General features: G+C 36.2%; 1 protein-coding gene across 2 annotated transcripts in view; it reads left to right on the top strand.

The window, feature by feature from the left end:
* RAB6A (RAB6A, member RAS oncogene family) overlaps positions 1–18,851 on the top strand; it is an 82,213-nt gene extending 63,362 nt beyond the window's left edge. For both annotated transcript variants that reach the window (XM_046014930.1, XM_046014931.1), the window contains exons 7-8: positions 13,787–13,853; positions 15,263–18,851. In XM_046014930.1, coding sequence (XP_045870886.1) covers positions 13,787–13,853; positions 15,263–15,327 — 132 coding nt within the window. In that variant the 3' untranslated portion in view covers positions 15,328–18,851. The remainder of the gene's footprint in view (positions 1–13,786; positions 13,854–15,262) is intronic.
* The last annotated feature ends 5,613 nt before the right edge of the window (positions 18,852–24,464 follow it).

Below are 24,464 nucleotides of genomic sequence, written 5' to 3'. Positions count from 1 at the left end.
TTTCATTTCTAAGTGATCAATAGAAGGTTAAAATAAAATCGTTTAACCCGAATAAGTTGACCTTTATGAAAAATTCTTTATATTGTTTTCACTTTCTTTCCCATATCTCGTTGCCTTGAAATATATGTAAGTGACTTCATACTGTCACTGATTCCCTCCCTGTAGTATATGATTTCATGCCTCTAAATCTTTGTTCATGCTGCTGTTCTCTTTGCTTAGAATACTTACTTTCTCCTTTCCTGACTGATACCTACTCATCCTTTCAAGTTTCAGTTTAGATGTCAGTTCTTCAAAGAAATTTTTGTTGACATTCTCTACCATACCATACCGTACTTGTGGGCTATTTTATTTACTAATAATAAATGGTACTTTTCTGTGTTTTCTCGGACCTCTGACCCTTGTGAAACCATTGTCCTGGAACTTACACATTATGTTGGAAATATTTCTCCCATCAAAATTATATATTCCCAGGACCTACAATGTTTGTGGAATTTAGAAAATGCTAAGTAAATGAACTCATAAACTCATAGGAACCACAGATAGTTAAAAACTTGAGTAACAGAAGTGTTAGCACGATTATTATTATCACTGTTCAAGGACAAAGCAGTGGGTGACTTCATCTAGCTTTTATCTAATAATGACATTTTGATATGGATATGAATGAGCTAGTTGCATATTATGTGTCAAAGTTTGGCCTTCTGAGACATTTTTCAGTCTGGATTAATGTTTAAACTATGGCCCCCTACACCTGACTCTGAGTAGTCTCACAGGTTCGGAAGTCTCAGATCATCAGCATACAATGGTCACTAGTGATAGCTAGTATCTTCATGATATTTAATTGCTTCTAAGTTAAGATAACTCTCGGGATGTTGAGAAAATGAGATTTGGCATTCATTTGCTATATTTTATAAACACACATAATTTTTTTAACAGCTTTATTGAAGCATAATTTCCATACCACAAAATTCACTTGTTTTAAATGTACAACTCAGGAGATTTTTTTAGTAGATGTAAAGCATTGTGCAACCATTACCACAATCTGATTTTAAAACTTTTTTAGCAGTAGGCACATAATTTTTTCTAAAAACCCCAACCCATACAAATAGATACAGCAAGCCAGTGATAATGAAGAGGGAATTCTTTTACAAATTAGCCTTACCCTAAATTCAAAACCTATTTGCTATTTTATTTTTATTTATTTTATATTTATTTTTCTTTATTGAGATGATATGTCTGAACATGTGATTTTGGTGAAGTTCCTGATTCTGTTGGGACTTGATTTTATTATCTTTTAAATATTAATATGATCAAAATTACTGTTTTCAATTTTTGGAATAGAGCTGCCTTTTAATTTTTTTTGGTAGCTTCTTTCTTAACTCACAAAAACCATTACTTTCTACTTTATAGGGAGTACGATAGTATATTAGAATGTTATTTCAATATTTATAGAGCTTCACTTTGTCATCTTATGTAATTTTGTTAAGACAGAAATCCTGAGGGCACCTAGATGCTTCAGTTGGTTAAGCATCTGCCTTCAGCTCAAGTCATGAAGCCAGGGTCCTGGGGTTGAGTCTCACATCAGGCTCCCTGCTCAGCAGAGAGTCTGCCTCTCTCTCTCTCTCTGCCCCTCCCCTTGCTTATGCTCTCTTTCTCTCTCAAATAAGTAAATAAAACCTTACCCCCCCCCCAAAAAAGACAAAAATTCTGGACACACAGCCTCTTCCCCCTATCAATTGAGAGAATGAAACCAAGAAAAGAATTTAAATCTTATGTTAATAAGTACATTTAAATAATAGGTTAAAATTTTCCCCTTTGTCAGTGATTACTCTTAACAGAATATATTTCTGTTGTGGGAAAATTACTGACTGATTTTAAATATTAGCTAAGAAATATACCACATTACTTATTATGGGTTGGCTATTCCTTGAATTTGTGGTTTTTTTTTAATTTAAAACAATTTTTTTTGAATTTGTTTTTATAAAGGAGCTTAAAAACTAATCAAATAGGGCATCATTTAAAAAATTATTTAAGGGACGCCTGGGTGGCTCAGTGGGTTAAGCTGCTGCCTCCAGCTCGGGTCATGATCCCAGGGTCCTGGGATCGAGTCCCGCATGGCCTCCTTGCTCGGCCGGGAGCCTGCTTCTCTCTCTGCCTCTGCCTGCCTCTCTGCCTGCTTGTGTGCTCTCTCTCTCTCTCCTTCTCTCCGACAAATAAATAAATAAAATATTTAAAAAAAAAATTATTTAAGTGACTAGAAATGGAAGAAATTTTTTTTCTTTTAGTTGCACTACAAATCACTCCAGCATTAAGGGAAAAAACAACAACAACAAACAAAACCATTCCCTTTGATATCACTTGATATATTAGGTATATGGGAAAAAAAATTTCCTAAATGAAATCTAAATCAAATCCATAAAATAACCACGTCCAGTTCCTAACTCTGGACAGTGTACCTTGTGTGGTTTGAGTTGAGTGCTTATTTTGCAAATTTAATGTTTATCATGCCGTTGGAAACTTTGAGAGTGGTGGGGAAAGTGGTGACAGAAGTTTTTCCTAAGACAGGTATTTTTGAAATTCATACAGCTTATTTACTATTGAGATTAGGAATGTGTTTTTCCTCCATCCTATCTCTGGTAGAAAATAGAGTACCTGATATCCAAACAAAGGTAAGAAAGGACAGAGGTTTTTAGAATGGCAAATATCCCCAGGAAGATCTCCTAGGATTAGAGAATTGCTTAATGATTTTTTTGGTGGGTTTTTTGTGTTTTGTTGTTTTTTTTTTTTAAGATTTTATTTATTTATTTGACAGACAGAGATCACAAGTAGGCAGAGAGGCAGGCAGAGAGAGAGGGAGAAGCAGGCTCCTGCGGAGCAGAGAGCCCAGTGCAGGGCTCGATCCCAAGACCCTGGGATCATGATCTGAGCCAAAGGCAGAGGATTAACCCACTTAGCCACCCAGGTGCCCCGAATCTCAGGATTTCTTATGCAAACTATACTCTGTAAAAAGACCTGGTAAGCCACAGATATGATTGAGCAAGTATGTCAAATCTGTTCAATTTGATAATTGTTCAGATACGTATTAATTCTCGAATCCCTGCTAGATACCAAAGAGACTCCTACATTTAAGAGGCTCAGTCTTAGGTAGAATCCAAATTTGTACATGAGGAATTAAATATTACATATTCCAGTGCCACAATATGTCTTCATAAGGGCCGCCTGGGTGGTTCAGTTGGTTGGGTGTCCATCTCCCATTAGGATCCTGGGATCTTGGGATTGAGCCACATGTCGGGCTCCCTGTTCAGCAAGGAATCTGTTTCTCCCTCTCCCTCTCCTTCTGCTCTTCCCTCTGCTTGTGTGCTCTCTTTCTTATCTCTCTCTGTCAAAAAAAATGTTTTGTTTTTTTAAAGATACCTACTCTTGTTGATTCTGCTATATAAAGGCCCTTTTGTCTGTTGCCTTGCCTGCTACCATAGCTTATTAACTGATACCTGCCTTAAATCTTACCCCACTTTAGATTACCCTCCATTCCGCTATCAGTGATTATTTTAAAGTGCAGATTTAGGGGCCGCCTGGGTGGCTCAGAGGGTTAAGCCTCTGCCTTCAGCTCAAGCCATGGTCTCAGGGTCCTGGGATCAAGCCCCAGATCAGGCTCTCTGCTCAGCAGGAAGTTTGCTTCTCCCTCTCTTTCTGCCTACTTGTCAAATAAATAAATCTGCATCAAATAAATAAAATCTTTTTAAAAAATGGTAGATTTAATCAGGTTACTTGTGAATTTTATGTTGAATTTTAAACCAAGTCCTTAGTATGCTATGCCCTGCTGCTCAAAATCTTGATCTTCGGCCACTGTATACTACACAGTGTACTACACTGCTTAAAGTCCCCCAGGTTTACTGTGTTCCATATTTCCATTGTATTACTGTCCCTCTTCCAAAATACTGTTTCTTCTCTGTTACTTGTAATTAAAAAGTTGTTTCAGACATAATCAAGTGTAGATCAAATGCCTTTCCTAATTATTAAAGTAACACCCCTTCTTTCTTTTAATATAGAAGCTTTTTTGTCACTTCTGCCTCCTATCATACTGAACTCATTAATGTTTATTGAATGGAAGAATAATAATATGCTGTATTTTTTTGAGCAGATACTTAAAGCTGCCATGTTATGCTGTAAGAAAAAAATCTGTTTAATGAGGTTGACTCGGTCTTAAGAATTTTCCAAGACATGGAACAAGCTTAGAGAATCTAGGTTACATGAGGTATTATACTTCAGTATTTTCACTGCAGTTTAGACGTAGATACTCCTACCCCTTGAGTTTCTTTGAATTCAGCTAAACGTACATTGAACTGGGCGCCTGGGTGGCTCAGTGGATTAAGCTGCTGCCTTCGGCTCAGGTCATGATCTCAGGGTCCTGGGATCGAGTCCCGCGTCGGGCTCTCTGCTCGGCGGGGAGCCTGCTTCCCTCTCTCTCTCTCTCTGCCTGCCTCTCTGCCTACTTGTGATCTCTCTCTATCAAATAAATAAAAATCTTAAAACAAACAAACAAACAAACATACATTGAACTTTTTTCCCATTAATTGTTGGGGTAAACATTTATGTACAGTGAAATGTACACATCTTAAGTTTACATTTAGATGAATTTTGATAAATGTTTATGTAGATGTAAGGACTACATCAGTGAAGATATAGAAATAATTACTAAATAATTGGGGCATTTCTAGATCTCTTACTGTTAAAGCTTCTGATTTAATTCTGTTATGGTCATAGACTATACCATGTAACATTTTAGTCATTTATAATTTATTGAGATTTGTGTTTTGGCCTAGCATATGGTCTGTCTTTGTGAATAAGACATATAAGATTATAAGACATAACTGGAAAATAATGTTTTTGTATAGTTGTCAGGTATAATATTTTATAAGTATCAGTTATATCAAGACAATTGATAACATTGTTCATAACTTACATAGTCTTACTAATTTTTTGTCTGTCATTCTGTCAGTTACTGAAAAGGGAGGTATTAAAATTTACAACAACATTTGTATTTGCCTGTTTTGCCATTTAGTTCTGTCAGCTTTACTTCCTATTTGGAAATTCTGTTATTGAGTGCATATATAATTAGGATTATTATTGTTTTCCTAATGTATTGTTTTTTTGTCTCTCTGTTTTGTTTTTAGTGTTAAGAAAAGTTTTTTTGTCTCTCTGTTTTGTTTTTAGTGTTAAGAAAAGTTCTTTTTTTCCTAATAATACTCCTTGTCTCCAAGTCTTTATCTGATCTTAATATAGCCATACCAGTTCTCTTATTGGTTATTGTTTGCGTGGTATATCTTTTTCCTTGTAAAGTAGGTCACTGTTGGATTAGCATTTAGTTGGATCTCACTGTTTTTTAAAATCCAGTCTAAAAATCTCTGCTTTTTATTTGGAATGTTTGGTTTTTTAGATTTAATGTAATTATTAATGCAGTTGGGTTCATGTATGTCATTTGCTTTTTGTTATCTGCTTGTCTGTCATTTTTAGTTTAATCAAATATTTTTATATTGTATTTTAACTCCTCTTTTTAGCTAAACCTCATAACTTGTTAGTGGTTGCTCGACAGATTAAACTAGAGTTAATACATTATTTCATCCTTTGTACCTGTGCACTTTTGCTTTGTATTATTGTTGTCACATACTTTATATTTACATATATTGTGAATCCTCTAATAGATGTTTTAATTTTTGCTTTAAACAGTAATTAAGAGAAGGAAAAGAACAGCTTTTTCTGTTTACCCATTTATTTACCATTTCCAGTGCTCTTCATTTCTTCTTACAGATAGGCATTTCATCTGGTATTATTTCCCTTTAGCCTAAATAACTTTATTGTTTCTTATTGGCATCTCCTAGTGATGAATTTGCCCAGTTTTCATGTAGCCCAAAATACCATTTGAAGAATAATTTTTGAAGAATGTTTTTGTTATTGAATTTGGGGCTGACATATTTTTCTTCCAATACAGTAAAGATACACTTCATTGTCTTCTGGCTTCCATTGTTTCTAGTGAGACGTGAGCTCTAATTTGTATGTTCTCTGTATGTAATGTGTTGTCTTTTTTTTTTAAAGAATTTATTTATTTATTTGACAGACAGAGATCACAGGTAGGCAGAGAGGCAGGCGGGGGGTGGGGGGCGGGAAGCAGGCTCCCCGTTGAGTAGAGAGCCTGATGCGGGGCTTGATCCCAAGACCCTGGGATCATGACCTGAGCCGAAGGCAGAGGCTTTAACCCTGTGAGCCACCCAGGTGCCCCAAAATGCTGAGTTTTATTATGGCAGGTTGTTATATTGCTGGCTGGTCACGTTGAATTTGTGGAGTCTTGATGTTATGTTTTGTTTGGGTGGATTTGTAGGAAGCCTGAGGTATTAAGCTTTTCTCTCTGCTCATTTCTTCCAGCCTTCTAACTGTTGCTTTCAGATGGGCTTCTTGCAGTCTCTCCTACATATGAACCATTCAAGAGTCAGCTGAGATTTGCAGGAAATTTATGTGTAGAATTTAGGGTTCCTCCTCTTGGCTTCCTCCTTAGTTATTTCCTTCCTCAATCCAGCCACACTGGCAGTCCACTGACACTGCAAAACTTTAACACTCTAGTTTTCTGCCTGACTTCTGGCCGTCTCATATTGCACAGGCTAGGAATGGCTCTTGGGAACACCTGTATAAACATGGATCTCACCCATTGAATGTGGGTTCCCTTCTTCCCAGGGTTGAATTCTCCCTAATTTGTATCTGCTTTGTGTTGCTCTTGAGAGCCTTCGAAAAATTGTTTGTTTGTTTTTTTTTTAGTTTTCCAGAGTTAATAATTGCCATCTTTAAGAGTGTTACTCCTGGTGGGAGATTGAGGAACCAGGTGGTGGGTAATAGGGAGGGCACGTACTGCATGGAGCACTGGGTGTGATGCCAAAACAATGAACACTGTTATGCTGTAAATAAACAAATAAAAATAAATATTAAAAAAAAAAAAAGAGTGTTAGTCTTATACAAGTTAGTCTGCAGTTACCCAAACTGGAGGTGATATTAAACTTATGGGGGATAGGGGCGCCTGGGTGGCTCAGTTGGTTAAGATACTGACTCTTGATTTTGGCTTAAGTTATGATCTCAGGGTTGTGGGATTGAGCCCTGTGTCTGGCTCTTTGCTCACTGAGGAGTACTGGAGATCTCTCTCCCTCTCCCTCTGCCCCACCCCTCTGTGTGCATGAGCCCTCTTTCTCTCTTTCTCACTTTCAGATAAATAAATATATCTTTAAAAAAATTAAACTTATATGGGAGGTAAAACTTAAAATATCTGATAAATGTAACAACTGAGACCATTTAGCATGTACATAGTTAGGTTTTTCTAACATGGAAGGCCAGTTTATTCCTGAATTCTGTATGTTATTTATCATCAAAATAAGTGGATTTTTGACTTAAATTATATAGTCAATAAGTAATACATATTAACAGAAATTACTGTGAAGAAATAATCACAGACCCCTTCTGAGATTTTTGTTGTAGGTCAGTCACAATTCAGAAATGGTGCTGGTATTTAGAAATTTACCAGGTAAATTTTATAGTCCAGTCACTGTCTTGAAAAACATTGGGAATCACAGTCTTACATGCCTGTTAAGTAAGCATTCTGTGTGTTTGTTCAGCTGTATATATTTGCAAAGCAGAATTACTTCTGAGGATTATGCGTTGTACTCATTTTATTTGAGAAAATCATCATGTGCTTTCACTGGAAATTACATGGTAGTCTTTTTGTATAGATGTGTTACTGTTTTCAATTTTTGGAATAGAGCTGCCTTTTAATTTTTTTTGGTAGCTTCTTTCTTAACTCACAAAAACCATTACTTTCTACTTTATAGGGAGTACGATAGTATATTAGAATGTTATTTCAATATTTATAGAGCTTCACTTTGTCATCTTATGTAATTTTGTTAAGACAGAAATCCTGAGGGCACCTAGATGCTTCAGTTGTTTATCAGTATTAAAGGTACCATCTAGTTGTATTTTCCACATATAGAGATGTTTTCTAGCTTTCTGCTAATTTGCTAATTGGATTCATTCTCCCTACTACCTTATATAGTGGAGTATAATACACATAATAAAAGCTGAAAATGGACTTCCTCTATTATTCTGTGTACTTTTTAAACAATTCTAGGAGAAATTTCATTAATGACGCATCATTAATGTCTGACTGTGGTTCAGGTAATTGGGCCTTAAACGCCTAAAAATTTTGGCTTAAAATAAAACAAATTTAGTCCTGATCAATACTACTACTTTTTCTTATTTAAAAATGTTCTGTGCTTTACCCCTCTGCTCTTTAACCTTGTTTAAGCACTTAACTCTAAAACCCTGTTTGTCTTTAAAAATACTGTTATAGTTTTTTTTTTTTTAATAAAAATACTGTGAGGGCTAGAACTATAATAAATAATAATACCTAGCATGATCATTTATGTTATATAGGATATTTAAGTAATATTTTTCATTACATTCAATATTTCATAGAAAAATAGCCTATGCAGGCACCTTGGTGGCTCAGTTGGTTAAGTATCCAACCCTTGGTCAAACCCCATGTTGGACTCTGTACTTACCAGGGAATCTGCTTGAGGAGTCTCTTCTTCTTTTCTACCCCTCCCACATCTTTCTCTAAAATAAATCTTAAAAAAATATATATATATCCTGTCGCTTCTCAGCCTTTTGGCTAAGATCAAGTGTAAAAGAAAATAGCCTGTGGTAAATATTTTAACCCTTATTTTTCTTTTTTAAAATGCAGTAATACTGCTTTCTTTTGTGAAAGTGGGATAGTGTTTAAATTGCTGAAGGAAATGGTAATGAAAAGGTAATTAGTTAAGACTTCCCTTGGCTTTTCATCTGAAAATTAATACATTCTTTTAGTGAAGTATTAAGTATGTGGGTGTCACCTTTCTTATTATATTCTCTAATTTTATAGTACTGGCAAATGGGAAAAGAAGAGAAACACTTCTTGATCTTTAACTTCTAAAATTATCAGTGCTTGTCAGAAGAAAAAGATTTGTTTTAAAGAAAATTAGTGATAGCTGATATATATCAGTACTAACAGATCAGTGAAAGCTTACATACAGTGGGGCTGTGCACACATGCATGTGCGTGTAGATTGTGTTAACACCTGCTGAGAAGCATATGTACTTAAAGCATTGGTAGGGATAGTGACTTTTCTATACCCTTATATCCTATGTCTGCCCGAGTTCTTGGCTCATAATAGGTCTTCATCTTATACTTTTATCATGTACCTTAATTCACATGGGTCAATTACCTACAGTCTATAGACCATTGTAGTTTCTTTGAAGAATTTAAAGTTATGTAAAATATGATTCTTAGTTTCTAAAAAGCTTATGATATAGTTAAGAAAAATGACATTCTCATGAAAATTTTGTAGTAAAGGGTAAGTAATACATGATAAATGCCTAGCCAATACTGCAGAGACAGTAAGATCCACAGAAATTATTGAAATGTAAAATCAGTGCTGTCACAAGGAGGTATATTTTTTGAACTAATGAATAACATTACATATAGATAGGATGATCAAGGGAGGTCCTGTCTTAGTCATATGTGATTCCTAATGAAGCAGAAGCCTCTCTTAGCATATCATTGGCTTTTAAGAAATGGATTTTCCTCTAATGATTATTTAAAACATCTTAATTCCCTACTAGGGTCTTTTCCTTCCTGTCTTACATACATTTCTGTAAGGATAGAACTTTGCTTTTTGTAAAGCTTTTACTTGGCTCATTTTAGGATGTCGTGGGTTGAGTTTAAGTTAGTGGCATTGATTCCTTGAAATCCTTGAAATTGAAATATTTTGAGGGAACACCAAGTTTTTCAAATACACTGGTTAAAACTACAGATAAAATTTTCAAGTACTAGAAAACAGATTAAGTTTTTATGTTTGTGATTTATATGGGTAATAGTATTTCACAAAGCAAATTCCTCTTACTCAGGATTGTTAGCTGTTTCTTCACACAGGCCTTTCCACAATGCTTTCCATATAGACAAAACTTCCATTTATACGAAACTGTATAAGGCAGTAGAAAAAAAGAACACTTTGAAATCTCAGTTCTGCTAGGCTATTTAAAATGAGGATATTAATATCTTCCTCACAAGTTACTATGAGGATTAAAATGAGAAAATGTGAAGATTCTGACAAAGTAAGCACTCAGTATTAGCTTTTTTGATTACTTCACACTCTTACAAATTAGTGTTACAGCATAGGTCTTTGACCATGGCTGCATATTAGAATCATCCAGAGATCTTTCAATGAAACAGTAAAGGCCCCGCCCCACCCCAAGTTAGTTAAATCTTTGTGGGTGGGACCCAAGCATCTGGTTTTGTTTGCTTTTAGTTGATGTATGCTAGGTATTAAGAACCACTGGTATAGAGGGAAGGACTTTACACATAACCATTCAAGGAAACTTTCCTAAAATACTTGTTTCTGACTACTTTCAAAGGTGAAAAAAAGTTGAACTTCACAAATGTAGCCCCCTTTTTATTAGAATCTAAGGATTAGGGAAATTAATATCCTTGAGGTCACAAAGCTATAATAATGGAGTATTTAGTACTACAGTTTCTTCTTTTTTTTTTTTTTTAAGATTTTATTTATTTATTTGACAGAGAGAGATCACAAGTAGGCAGAGAGGCAGCCAGAGAGAGGAGGAAGCAGGCTCCCTGCTGAGCAGAGAGCCCAATGTGGGGCTCGATCCCAGGACCCTGGGATCATGACTTGAGCCGAAGGCAGAGGCTTTAACCCACTGAGCCACCCCGGCGCCCCAGTACTACAGTTTCTTGATTGGAATTTTATACTCTTTCTAGAAACGCATTAAATACTGTGTTATATTCTGAGACTAGGTAAACAGGTAAGAATATAACAGTACCATCTCTGAAAGATTTCTTTAATTATGTACTTTTTTTAATGCATTAAAACTTATAAACCATGTTGTTACATTTTTTTTAAAAAATATTTTATTTATTTGACAGAGAGAAATCACAAGCAGGCAGAGAGGCAGGCAGAGAGAGAGGAGGAAGCAGGCTCCCTGCGGAGCAGAGAGCCCGATGTGGGGCTCGATCCCAGGACCCTGAGATCATGACCTGAGCCGAAGGCAGAGGCTTTAACCCACTGAGCCACCCAGGCGCCCCTGTTGTTACATTTTTAAGCTAGCCTATAATAAACTTTGATATCCTTAAGAGCTGAAAAGATTGTGTGTTTTGAACTTTTAAATAGCTTAATAAATATTTCATGTCAGAGACAAACTATGAGATCTTGGGGAAGATTTCTAGATATTCCTAAGAAAGAACATTTCAGTTCTGCTCTAGTATTTTCTGAAGGTCTTTCTGACCAGTTTTAAATAGCTTCAGAGCAGAGTGTTACACCTCTTGGCATTTGTTACAGTCCTAGAATTCACTCCAGAATTTCATAACATTTGGAAAAATTATCTGTTCCCCTAGCCACAGGACCATGAGTTATTATATGAATAGTGTTTAGTAGAAATAGAGGTACTGTTTACTACAGACTTTCTATATAACAGATCAGTTCTAAGCAGTTTTCCTAATGAACTCCCTTAACTTTCACAGTAATCTAGTCAGTTAAGTATACTATTATTTTAAGCCCATTTTACAGATAAGAAAACTGAGGAACATAAAGTCCATAAAGTCCATAAGTGGACTGCCCAGAATATAAAATTTGTACTTCACCTTTTAGTTTTTTGCCATTCTGTCCTGTCTGTAAAGCACTTTCAATATGTGATTTGTAGATCTTTGTAGCCATAGTAAAAGAACTAGAATCACTGATAAAAGTCCTAATGCAAACTGTTGTTTTCAATGCCTTCTTTTGTCCAGAGGACAAAGTTTGTATCCTTTACAGGACTGTCTTCATCTGGCCTTTAATATATAGAGCTTCTTTATAATCCTATTACATGTTCTGTGCTCTAGCCAGTCTGGACTACCTAAACATTCTTGAATATACCTTGTGCTTTTCTCTGAACGTGGTTTGGGCATTTGATTGTCTAGCAGTGACAAATGTGGCACTGTATTCCAGATGGGATACAAGGGCACTGTGCATCCCAGAAATTGACTCTATAATAGTGATACTCAGTCTTGGCCTCAGTAATTTTAACACTTAACCATCTAACCATAATGTGTAATCAACACATTTCTGATTTTAGTAGTTTCAAGGACAGGGAAAAGAATATTGAGGCTAGTGACTAACTTTGACACACCTCTAAAATGCCACTAAACCTTATAGAACCAAAACAGTTACACTTTTTCTCAAATCATCCCTAATCTTACCCCACCAGGCAATTCCTACGGATGAAAATTTGCTCCTGTTCTATATTCCTTTCCCTGCAGATTATGTAGAGTTCTAGTCTTTCATCTCTGATCCTCTATTGTTTCTGTTCCTTCTCATTTTTTTTTTTGTTCCTTCTCATTTTTAACTCAGCAACATATATGAAGCACTCAAGTTCCAAGAACTTTTTGCAAAGTATGTTTTTCAGCCACGTGAAATTTTGTTTTTAGAGATTTTATTCATTTATTTGACAGAGAAAGAGAATGCACGAGCAGGGAGAGGGAGAAGCAGGCACTCTATTGAGCAGGGAGCCCGATGTGGGACTCAATCCCAGGACCCTGGGATTGAAACCTGAGCCAAAGGCCGACGCTTAACAACTGAGCCACCTAGGTGCCCGCCAAGTGAAATTTTTAAACTGCCTTTAAATCCCAACCGAAATGTCACCACCTAAAGAATTTTTTCCAGTGTCCTGAGAAGGGCCTTCTTATATCTGTATTCTTATATCATTTTGTATTTCCTTGGTTTATGGCACTTACCACACTGTAACATAACAAATTGTTTGCATTTGTCTCCCTTACCAGACTGTGAGCTCCCTTGAATTTATAAAGCTACATTTTATTCAATTCTCTGTCCCTAGAGAACCTGAGACAATGATACAAACAAGCAGGTATTTAGTACAAGGGAGTTACATCACTCGTACATTTAACTTTCAGGAATTTTATACTGCATGCCAAAAAGAGAAATGATTGAAATAATCAACCAGTTTCATTTGCCATTCTACCCAGTGAGTATATACCTAGTATTGGACACATAATAGGGGGTATGAGTCTTGTTCCTTCAGTTTCTGTTGCCACATGCCTCTCAAAGTGACCGTCTTGTCAGGCTTGAGTGTGATTCTCCTTTTGAAGATACTTTTCCTAAATCATACCTCAGACACAAGCCAATAACTTCCACTGGTATTTTTTCTGTTGATGGAGGAAAAGCTATCTGTGTTGGATTTGAGAGATGGTGTATTGGTCTCCAACATAATGCTTTCCCTATTCACGGTAATTTTGACTAGACTGACTTTTACGGTATACTCACTGACTTTAGAAACTGTTTATAAAAGATAGGAATGCCACTTATAGTTTTCCTAAATGAGCAATCTTCTATCTTTACTTTGAGTTGTTAAAAGTATGTTTTTATGACTCAAATGACATTTTTGCTGTTTATTTCTTAGCTGTTTGTTCATGTCTGATCTCACCAGTTGGAAAAGTAAGGATCATATCTTTATACCTCTCTGTATATGGCATACAACCTATAGTACTTACTTACAAAATAAATAGACATTTTTATATGCTTTCATTATGCTAAGGTCTAAGTGAGAAATAACCCAGAAGCTCTTTTAACTTACCCATCCAGTGGTCATCCACTTTCACTTGATACCATTTGCTAAATTTTACCTTCCAATTACCACATTTCTTTTTTCCACAGCTCTTCCGACGTGTTGCAGCAGCTTTGCCTGGAATGGAAAGCACACAGGATAGAAGCAGAGAAGACAGTATCCTTTTTGTTTCATCAGATAATTATATTATTAACTAGTCTTTAGAGCTCCACTTGGTTAGCTAAGGATTATTATGCTGTTGCCTTTTACAGCCGGGAATTAATGGCTTAGGAGCGTAGAAGCTCCAAGGTTTTCTGTGGCAAAGAGATCTGGTGTTTCAGGTGTACCCTTTGCAGCCTGCTGCTCATTACAGTTAATCAATGAGAAGTTGTGTGTTTGTTTATGTGCTTGACTTTTAATGAACAGGAAACTTAGAATCCTAGCCCTCTGCCTTTAATTTTGAGTCCTGCTTGCTCTGGGCTTTTTCCCTACAATATATATTTTATTTTCCTCCCTTGCTTTTTCTAACATTCAGGCTTTCTGCTTGGCATAGGCAGGGAATAACTTGGTCTGGAGTTTTTCTGTGGCCTCTGTTTTCAGAAAGAAACAGGACATAGTGAAGTACATCTAATAATAGTTATTTTAAAGGATTTTTAATTTTAATTGTTTAAATTTACCTTTATTGTTTTTCCATATACAGTTTTTAAAAGATTTTATTTATTTATTTATTCTTCAGAGAGAGAGAGAGAGAGAGAGAGGGAGCACAAGCAGGCAGAGGCAGAGAGAGAAGCAAGCTTCCCACTGAGCAAGGAACCCAATGTGGGACTCGATCCCAGGACCCTGGGATTATGACCTGAGCTGAAGGCAGCAGCTTAACCAACTGAGCCACCCAGGTGTCCCTCCATATGCATTTTTATTAAGCCATAGAAGTCATAGCACTTTGGGTTCAGCTTTCCCCACTGCTAAATGTTTTTGTTTTCTAAGCCTTTATTACTTTTTTTTTTAAGATCTTATTTATTTATTTGACAGAGATCACAAGTAGGCAGAGAGGCAGGCAGAGAGAGGGGGAAGAAGGCTCCCCGCTGAGCAGAGAGCCCGATGCGGGGCTGATCCCAGGACCCTGGGACCATGACCCGAGCTGAAAGCAGAGGCTTTAACCCACTGAGCCACCCAGGTGCCCCGCCTTTATTACTTTTAATAGGATAATGTGTTCTACAGAGTTGAAGTCCCATCATTTATTAAATTCTCTTCCTTTGCTAGAATTCTTTTGTAGGCTGTTTTCAGATTTTCATTATAGATAATCCCATGAGGAGCATCATCTTTTACATGGTTTCTTGCTCCTGTAAGTTCCTTAGAACAGATTCCCGTGAATAGGGCTTAACCTTATTCTGACCCTTGTTGCATCTAGTAGATACAGGCAAGTTTATTTCATTTGAGCACCTCATTCAGTGAACTAGCTATATAGGAAATAATGGCTGTATCTACTCTGAAGCCAATAGGAATGGAAGGGGCTTGCAAGAGTTGTCAGTGTTTAGCAGAGTTAGAATTGTACTTTCCCATTTATAGCTCCTTAACTTTTGTTTCAGTGATTGACATAAAACTGGAAAAGCCTCAGGAGCAACCAGTCAGTGAAGGAGGCTGCTCCTGCTAATCCCCCGTGGCATCTTTAACTTTTCTCCAGAAGCTCACTGCTTTGGCCCCCTTACTCTTTCATTGACTGCAGTGTGAATATTGGCTTGAACCTTTTCCCTTCAGTAATAACGTATTGCAATTCATCATTGCTGCCTGTCTCGTGGAGATGATCTATTAGCTTCACAAGCACAAAAAAGTTCAGTGTCTTCATTATTTATATTTTACAAAAAGCCAAATGATTACAACATATTCCAGTGCTAACTTTAAAAATTAGATACATTTTCTCAACTTTTTTTTCCTTTTCAATGTTAATGATAATGTACTTCAAAATGATGGAAATTTCAACAGTATATGGTTTGGTTAAGGAGCAGTTGTTCATAGTAGCACTTGCCTACCAACTTGATCTCTTTCTGCTTTTCTCACCTCTCCTTTACTGTATTCCCTGTTCTTACTCTCTATCAAAACAAATGAGGTATGACAAAGCAGCAGTCAGACCAAGCCCACTGGATCCTTCAAATTTAGCAATACCACTTGTTCTAGCCTTGGACCAAGATGTCCAAAAATATTATTGAGCAGTGATATAAATTACTTAGACTTTATTTGAGGTCAGAACTCAACTATCATGAGTAGGCAGTGCTTGGATAAGATGGGTTCTGTTGCATCTTCAAAATGAGTCCTAATGAACACACTGAGTACTTAACAAGTCAAGTGAACATAAAATGTGTTTCAGACCAAAACAGATGACCCTTTCACATGTTAGTCTCTGGGAGAGAAGGGTAACACTACTTCAGAACATGTTTTTAATACTGAATTCTTCCAGTGAACTATTTCTCCCAGGATTTTAAAAATTGTCAAGATAAAGTTATTCTCTTTGTTTAAAAAAAAGGGGGGGGGGAAGAAGAAAAGAAAACTTTTGTAAGCAATAGATTTCTCTGGGGTTTTCTTTCTTTTTTTTCTTTCCCCCCAAAAAATGCTATGCAGTCAAGGCGCTATAGGAATCAAATTCCTTTAAGAAGAACCAGTGGAAGAATTTAAACTTGGCACCTTGATCAGAACTATAATAACAAGTAAAAACAATGATATCTAAAGTTTACCAACAAAAGAATCCTCAACAAAATAATAAATACTATACTTTTTGCTCAGGACATTTGAGGTCAGATTGAAAATAGAAACAGTTTTCTTATAAGCCCCTAGAGGCAGATCTGGATAAGCATACATAGAAGAGGGAAAGGAGAGAATGGAAATAAAACTCAATATTATGCAGATTTATGCCTTATTTTTAAACTTTTTTTTTTTTAATGTTGGGTCTTTCAGGCTGGTTTTGCTTTTTATTAGGTCTGTATAGTTTGGTTAATTAACCAGTGATTTAGTTTTATATTTAAGCTACAGTTAATCTTTTTTCTTTGGTGATATTTATTTCTTTGCCTTTTTTTTTTTTTTAACTACTTTCAATTAGATGTTTTGTCCAGTCTGTTTAGAGCTTCATTACCATGGCAATATATATTTCCCTTAAAACACTGTAAACAAATATACTAGGAGTGCACCATTTTAATCTTTACTAGTTATTGTGAGATTGCTGTGTAAGTTAATAAACACATTTGTAAATACATTGTTTGCAGGAAGAAAATTTCTGAGTTACAGCTCAGGAAAAGCCTGCTGAATTTACGTTGTAAGCATTACTTAACACAGTATAAAGATGAAAAGACAACAAAGTTCATACTTCTTCATCCCCTCATTGCAACAAAACCCTTAACTGGGAGAACCTTATTCCCCTCTCTTTCCTCTTCCTTCTCCAATTTCCACTTACTGTCACCTTGTAATATTCAGAGAGCACTTGGATTATGGGTCTGAATAGAGAAATGCTTTCAGATAATCATTAGCCCACATACCAGTAACTTATACTAAAAGATGGGATGGAGTTGTAAAGTGCTTTTATATAATACAATATTATTGTTAAAGGCAAGGGTTGACTCTTTTGTTTTATTTTGACATGGCATGTCCTGAAATAAATATCAATTCAATATGGCAGATGGGTCATTTTCTTTATTTGGAAGAAGTTGTGATTTCTGACATGGGAGTGATTGTCTTCCTACACTGTAGTGTTTGACTCTTTTTATGTATCTTTAAAACAGTAACCAGTTATGCTGCTTTTTAATATTGGTCCTTTTATTTGGCTTGGGGTTCTTCAACTGAAGCAGTGAAATGTGTTCATAGTCCAGATTTTTTTTTAATAAACAATTTTGCTGCCAAAAATATATAAATAAAACACAAACAAAAGCAATTATTGACTTGGTTTTCTATTCCTGCCAAGGTAGTAAATTAGCATGAGTTTCCTACTTCCTCCTTAGAACTGTAAAAGGAACTTGAAATCCAGAAAAATAACAAAACAACAATAAGAAGAAACCCGTGGGGGTTTCAGTGTTCAGAGTGAGAGAGAGTGGCTACAACTTGAAAGAGCCACTGGTGGAGGCAATAATATAATATTATTATATGTTATATAATATATTAAGAAACCTGGTTTATGTTCTGCTTTTGCCTCCTCCTAACCCACCTTGGCATAGGGACAGGGATAGCAAACTACTACCCTCCCATGAAATCCAACCTTTTACGTGTTTTAAATTAAGTTTTATTGGAACTCAGTACAAAGGTGGAGTTGAGTAGTTGTGACAGAACTTACTGCCCCAAAAGCCAAAAATATTTACTGTCTGGCCCTTTATAGAAAAAGGGCCAATCTTGCACAAATGATAGCTGTTTTCCTTACAGAAAGGGAGGCCACAGACCAGACTACTGGCACAGATGTCCACAGAATAAGTACTGGCCAGCCGGTTTCCCCAGGTCTTGATGAATATTTCTTAGATTCTGTGAGATGGCAGTCTCACACTAATCTTATCAAATCTGGCCACAACCTTCGTGTTCTCTCCAGAAATTAGTTTTCTTATTCTTTCAACAGTGATAGGCTGAGAATTTTCTGAATTTTGAATTTCTGCCTCCCTTTCGATTAAGAATTCCACCTTTAGGGATTGTTGAATCATTACTTAGTGCTCATCATGATAAGTATACTCTGAAACTATTATTATGTGTCAATTACACTTCAAATAAAAAACAGAAGTAGATACAAATGCAGAGCAAACTTGTTTGGGGGGATAGGCAAAATAGTTGAATGGGATTAAGAAATACAAACTAATTGCGTTATGGACATTGGGGAGGGTATGTGCTGTGCTGAGTGCTGTGAAGTGTGTAAGCCTGATGATTCACAGACCTGCAACCTTGGGGCAAATAATACATTATATGTTAATAAAAACAAAATATGTTAAAAGATAAAAAAAATACAAGCTCTAAGTTATAATTCACAGGGATGAAAAGTATAAGGTAGGAAATTATAGTCAATACTATTCTAACAGTTTTGTATGATGATAGATGGTAACCACATTGGTGAGCATTTTGTAATGAACATGATTGTTGAATCACTATGTTGTACACCTGAAATTTACAATAGTATATGTCAGTTATTCTGCAGTTTAAATAAATCCCACCTTTAAATTATTTTTCTCTTTCATTTTACTGTAAGCATTCAAGAGAAATCAAGCTACCCCTTCAACATTTTGCTTAGAAATTCCTTCAGCCAAATATCAATTCATCATTCACAAGTTCTACCTTCCACAAAAAAACTAGGGCATGAACACAATTTCAGCCAAGTTCTTGGGCACTTTATATTAAGGATAGCCTTTTCTCTGTCAGAGACCTCATCAGAATGACCTTTCCCCTCCATATTTCTACCACTAATTTGGTCACAACTGCAAGTATTCTCCAAGATTGACACTTTTCTCTACAGCTCTTATCTTCTGAGCCATCAGGAGAATTATTCTTAACAAGCCATTCACCGCAATCAATGTAGGCTGTTTCTGGCATGCACCTCCAAACTCTTCCAACCTCACCCATTATCCAGTTCCAAAGCCTCTTCCACATTTTTAGTTATTTGTTTTAGGAGCGGTCCCACTGCTTGGTCCCAGTTTTTCTGTCTCAGTCTTTTCGGGCTGCTCTAAGAAAATACCACAGACTGGGTAGCTCATAAACAGCAAGTATTTATTGCTCACACTTCTGGAGCCCAGAAGTCCGATGAAATTAGGGTGCCAGCGTAGTAATGAGACCTCCTTTGGGTCACAGACTTCTTGTGGTATACTCACATGGCAGAATGGGCAAGGGATCTCTCTGGAGCCTCTCATAAAGTCACTAATACCATTTATGAGAACTCCACCCTCATGATTTAAGGACCTTCCCAAACCCCACCTAGGAATGCCATCTTCAGGGGATTAAGATTTCAGTGTATGAGTTTTGAGGTAGATAAGCATTCAGACCATAACACATGGCGTTTATTTATATCTTCAGTTTCTTTCAGGGGTGTCTTAGTTTTCAGCATACAAGTCTTTCAACGTCGTTGGTAGTTAGGTTTATTCCTAAGTATTTTATTCCTTTTGGTGCTATTTTAAGTGGAATCTTTTTCTTAATTTCCTTTTTGGATTGTTCAGTGCTAGTGTGTGAAATACAACTGATTTTTATGTTGATTTTGTATCCTGCAACTTTGCTAAATTTGTTTTAATTAGCTCTAACAATTTTTTTGTGGAATATTTAGGGTTTTAACATACAGTTGACCCTTGAACAACACAAGATTTAGGGGCATTGACTCCTCTGCAGTCAAAAATCTGCATATAAGAAACAAGTGTTGGCAAGGATATGGAGAAAAAGGAACCCTTGTGCATTGTTGGTGGGAATGCAAACTGGTGCAGCTACTGTGGAAGACAGTATGGAGTTTCCTCAAAAAGTTAAAAACAGAACTACCCTATGATCCAGTAATCACACTACTGGCTAGTTACCCAAAGAATAAAAAAACACTAATTCAAAGGGATACAGGTACCCCTGTGTTTATAGCACATTATTTACAAGAGCCAAACTATGGAAGCAGCCTAAGTGTCCATTGATAGATGAATGGATAAAGAAGTGATATGTAGGGGCACCTGGGTGGCTCAGTGGGTTAAAGCCTCTGATGTTGTCTGAGGTCATGATCCCGGGGTCCTGGGATCGAGCCCCGCATCGGGCTCTCTGCTCAACAGGGAGCCTGCTTCCCTCTCTCTCTTCTGCCTGCCTCTCTGCCTATTTGTGATCTCTGTCTGTCAAAATCTTTTTTTTAAAAAAGTGATATGTATGATATATATGATGTGTATGTCATGTGTGTATGTGTATACACACACAGTGGGATATTACTCAGCCATAAAAAGAATGAAATCTTGCCATTTCCAACAAATGGATGGAACTAGAGAATAAAATGCTAAGTGAAATTAGAGATACGATTTCACTTATATGTGGAATTTAAGAGACAAAACAAACAAAAAAACAAAACAGGCTCTTAACTATAGAGAACAAACTGATGGTTACCAGAGGGGAAGTGGGTCGGGTACTGGGTGAAACAGGTGATAGGGATTAAGGAGTGCCCTTGTGGTGATGAGCACTGGGTGGTGTACAAAATTGTTGAATCACTCTGTTGTACACCTGAAACCAATAGAACACTATGTTAATGAAACTGGAATTAAAACAAGTCTACATACAACTTTTGAGTCCCCAAAAACTTAACTATGAATACTGTTGACCAGAAGCTATACCAATAACATAAACAGCCAATTAACACATATTTGCATGTTGTTTTGTATTATATGTTGTAGTCTTACAATAAGGTAAGCTAGAGAAAAGAAAATGTTAAAATCATAAGGAAGAGAACATACATTTACAGTACTGTACTGTATATATTTGAAAAAAATCTCCATGTAAGTGGACCCATGCAGTTCAAACCTGTGTTGCTCAGGGTCAGATGTGTGAGATCATGTCATCTGTAAACAGAGATGATTTATTCTATTCCGATTTGGATGCCTTTTATTTCTTTTTCTAGCCTAATTCCTCTGGTTACAACCCCTAGTGCTATGTTGAATACAAGTGACAAAAGTGGACATTCTGTCTTCTTTCTGATCTTAAGGGAAACCTCACTTTGTTCTTTATAGTTAGGAGTCTTGTTTCTGGTTTGTCTATTTTTTTCTTTGTTTTGTTAAATTCCACATATGAGTGAAATCCTATGGTATTTGTCTTTCTCTGACTTTTTAAAAAGGATATTTACTAACTTATTTATTTGAGAGAGTGAGTGGGGGAGGGGCAGAAGGCGAGGGAGAGATTACCAAGCAAACTCTGCGCCCAGCATGGAGATGATGCAGGGCCTAATCCCACCACCAAAGATCCCAACCTGAGCCGAAACCAGGAGTGAGATGCTCAACCAACTGAGCCACCCTGGCGCCCCTCTGATTGACTTATTTCACTTAGCATTATACTCTCTAGATCCATCCATGTCATTGCAAGTGGCAACATTTCATTCTTTTTTTTATGACTGAGTAATATTCCATTGTGTATGTGTACCACATCTTTTTTTTAAACAATCAGTGGACACTTAGGCTGCTTTCATAGTTTGGCTGTTGTAAATAATGCTGCAATAAACATAAGGGTACCTGTATCCCTTTGAATTGGTGTTTTGTATTCTTTGGGTAAATAGCCAGTGGTGTGATTATTGGATCATAGGGTAGTTCTGTTTTTAACTTTTTGAGAAAGTGCCTTACTGTTTTACACGGTGGCTGTACCAGTTTGCATTCCCACCAGCAGTGCACGAGTGTTCCTTTTTCTCCACATCCTCACCAACACTTTTTTGTTTTTGATTTTAGCCATTCTGATAGGTGTGAGGTGATATCTCATTGTGGTTTTGATTTGCATTTCCCTGATGATTAGTGGTGTTGAGCAGTTTTTCACATTCCTTTTGGCCATCTATGTGTCTTCTTTGGGGAAATATTTGTTCCTTCCTTCTGCCCATTTTTAACTGGATTATTTGGGTTTTTTTAGTGTTGAGTTTTGTAAGTACATATTTTGGATACTAATCCTTTATTGGATATGTCATTTGCAAATGTCTTTTCCCATTCAGTAGGTTTTGTCTTTTGGTTTTGTTGATTGTTTCCTTTGTTGTACAGAAGCATTTTATTTTGATGTAGTCCTAATAGTTTATTTTTCTTTTATTTCCCTTGTCTCAGGAAACCTATCTAGAAAAATGTTGCAGTGGTCAAATGTCAGAGAAATTACTGCTTGCAGTCTCTTTTAGAATTTTTATGGTTTCGGGTCTAACATTTAGGTCCTTATCCATTTTGAGTTAAATAATTGTTTAAATGTTTGGTAGAATTCACCACTGAAGCCATCTAGTTCTGAGCTTTTCTTTATTGGGAGGTTTTTTGATCACTGAATCACTGATTTGATCTACTTATGTCATAGAGCTAGTCAAATTTTCTTTTTATTTATGAATTGTTGGATAGTGTGTGGAATTTGTCAATTTTCTCTTGGTCATCCAATTTTTTGGTATACAATTATTTACTGTATTCTTTTATAATTGTTTTTATTTCTGTATATTTGGTAGTGATGTCCCCAGTTTCATTTCTGAGTTTAGTGATTTGTGTCTTTCCTCTTTTTTTCATGAGTCTTTTTTTTTTCCTTAGCTAAAAGTTTGTCAATTTTGTTGACCTCAAAGAACCAACTTTTGGTTTCATTGTATTTCTCTATTTTATTTTCTATACCCTATTTCATTTATCTCTACACAGTCTGTATTGTTCCCTTTTACCAGTTTTTTGTTGTTGTTACATCTGTAAGTTACCTCCTACCATGACTTGAGCCAAAGGCAGACACTTAACTGACCGAGCCATGCAGGTAAGTACCCCTTAATTTATATCTTGTCCATTTATATTTAATGTAATTATTAATATGTTTGGATTTAGGTCTGCCATTTTGGCATTTATTATCTATTCGCTGGATCTATTTTTAAATTCCTCTACTGGCATTTTTTCTTACCCTCCTTGCATTATATTTTCAGTGGTTGCTATAGGATTCCAATGTGCATCTTTTTTTATTAAGTTTTTAATTTTAATTTCAGTATAGTTAACATACAGTGTTATATTAGTTTCAGTTATATAATACAGTGATTCAACAATTCAGTACATTACTCAGTGCTCATCATGATAAGCATACTCTTTAGTCCCCATCATTTATTTCACCCATCACCCCACCCACCTCTCCTCTGATAACCATCAGTTTGTTCTCTATAGTTATGAGTCTGGTTTTCAGTTTGTCTCTTTTTTCCTTTGTTTGGTTTCTTAAATTCCACATATAAGTGAAATCCTATGGTATTTGCCTTTCTCTGACTAACTTATTTCTCTTAGCATTATACTCTCTAGATCCATCCATGTCATTGCAAATGGCAACATTTCCCCTTTTTTTATGGCTGAGTAATATTCCATTGCATATATATGCCACATCTTCTATATCCATTTATCTACCAATGGACACTTGGGCTGCTCCCATAGTTTGGCTATTGTAAATAATGCTGCAACAAACATGGGGGTACCTGTATCCCTTTGAATTAGTGTTTTGTATTCTTTGGGTAATAGCCAGTAGTGTGATTAGTGGATCATAGGGTAGTTCTATTTTTAACCTTTTGAGTTTACTGTCTTCCACTGTGGCTGCACTAGTTTGCATTCCCACCAGCAGTGCATGAAGGTTCCTTTTTCTCCACATTCTCACCAACACTTGTTTTTTCCAGTGTGCATCTTTGACTTATCAGCATACACAATACTGTACTACTTCACATAAAATACAGAAAACTTGCCACAGTATAACTCTATTTTCCCACCTCCCCTCCACTCTCCTTGTTCTGTTTTTTGGATTCACTCCCAATTTTGCATATACTTATGGGTAATTAATTCTCATTGAATATTCCAATTTGTGAATAGAACATATCATAGATCCACCTATTCTAGAATTTGAGTTTTTTCCACTGCTTTTTTACTTTTGCACTTGTTATTTTTTGGTAAACATGTACACATTTCTGTTTGGTGTACCTGAGGAGGATATCGATGGATTATAAGGTATGCATATATTTGTCTCTACCGAATAGTTTCCAAAGCAGTTGTGCCAATTTACACTCATGTGAGATTTTGATTTGCTCTACAGCAGTACTTACTGTTGTCTATCTTTTTCACCTTTAGCCATTTAGGTAGGTATGTAGTGGTATCACATTTTAATTCCAAACTT

This window comes from Meles meles, chromosome 8 (genome assembly GCF_922984935.1).
Source record: "Meles meles chromosome 8, mMelMel3.1 paternal haplotype, whole genome shotgun sequence".
Classification (NCBI taxonomy): domain Eukaryota; kingdom Metazoa; phylum Chordata; class Mammalia; order Carnivora; family Mustelidae; genus Meles; species Meles meles.
This window is presented reverse-complemented; position numbering and strand designations above follow the sequence as displayed.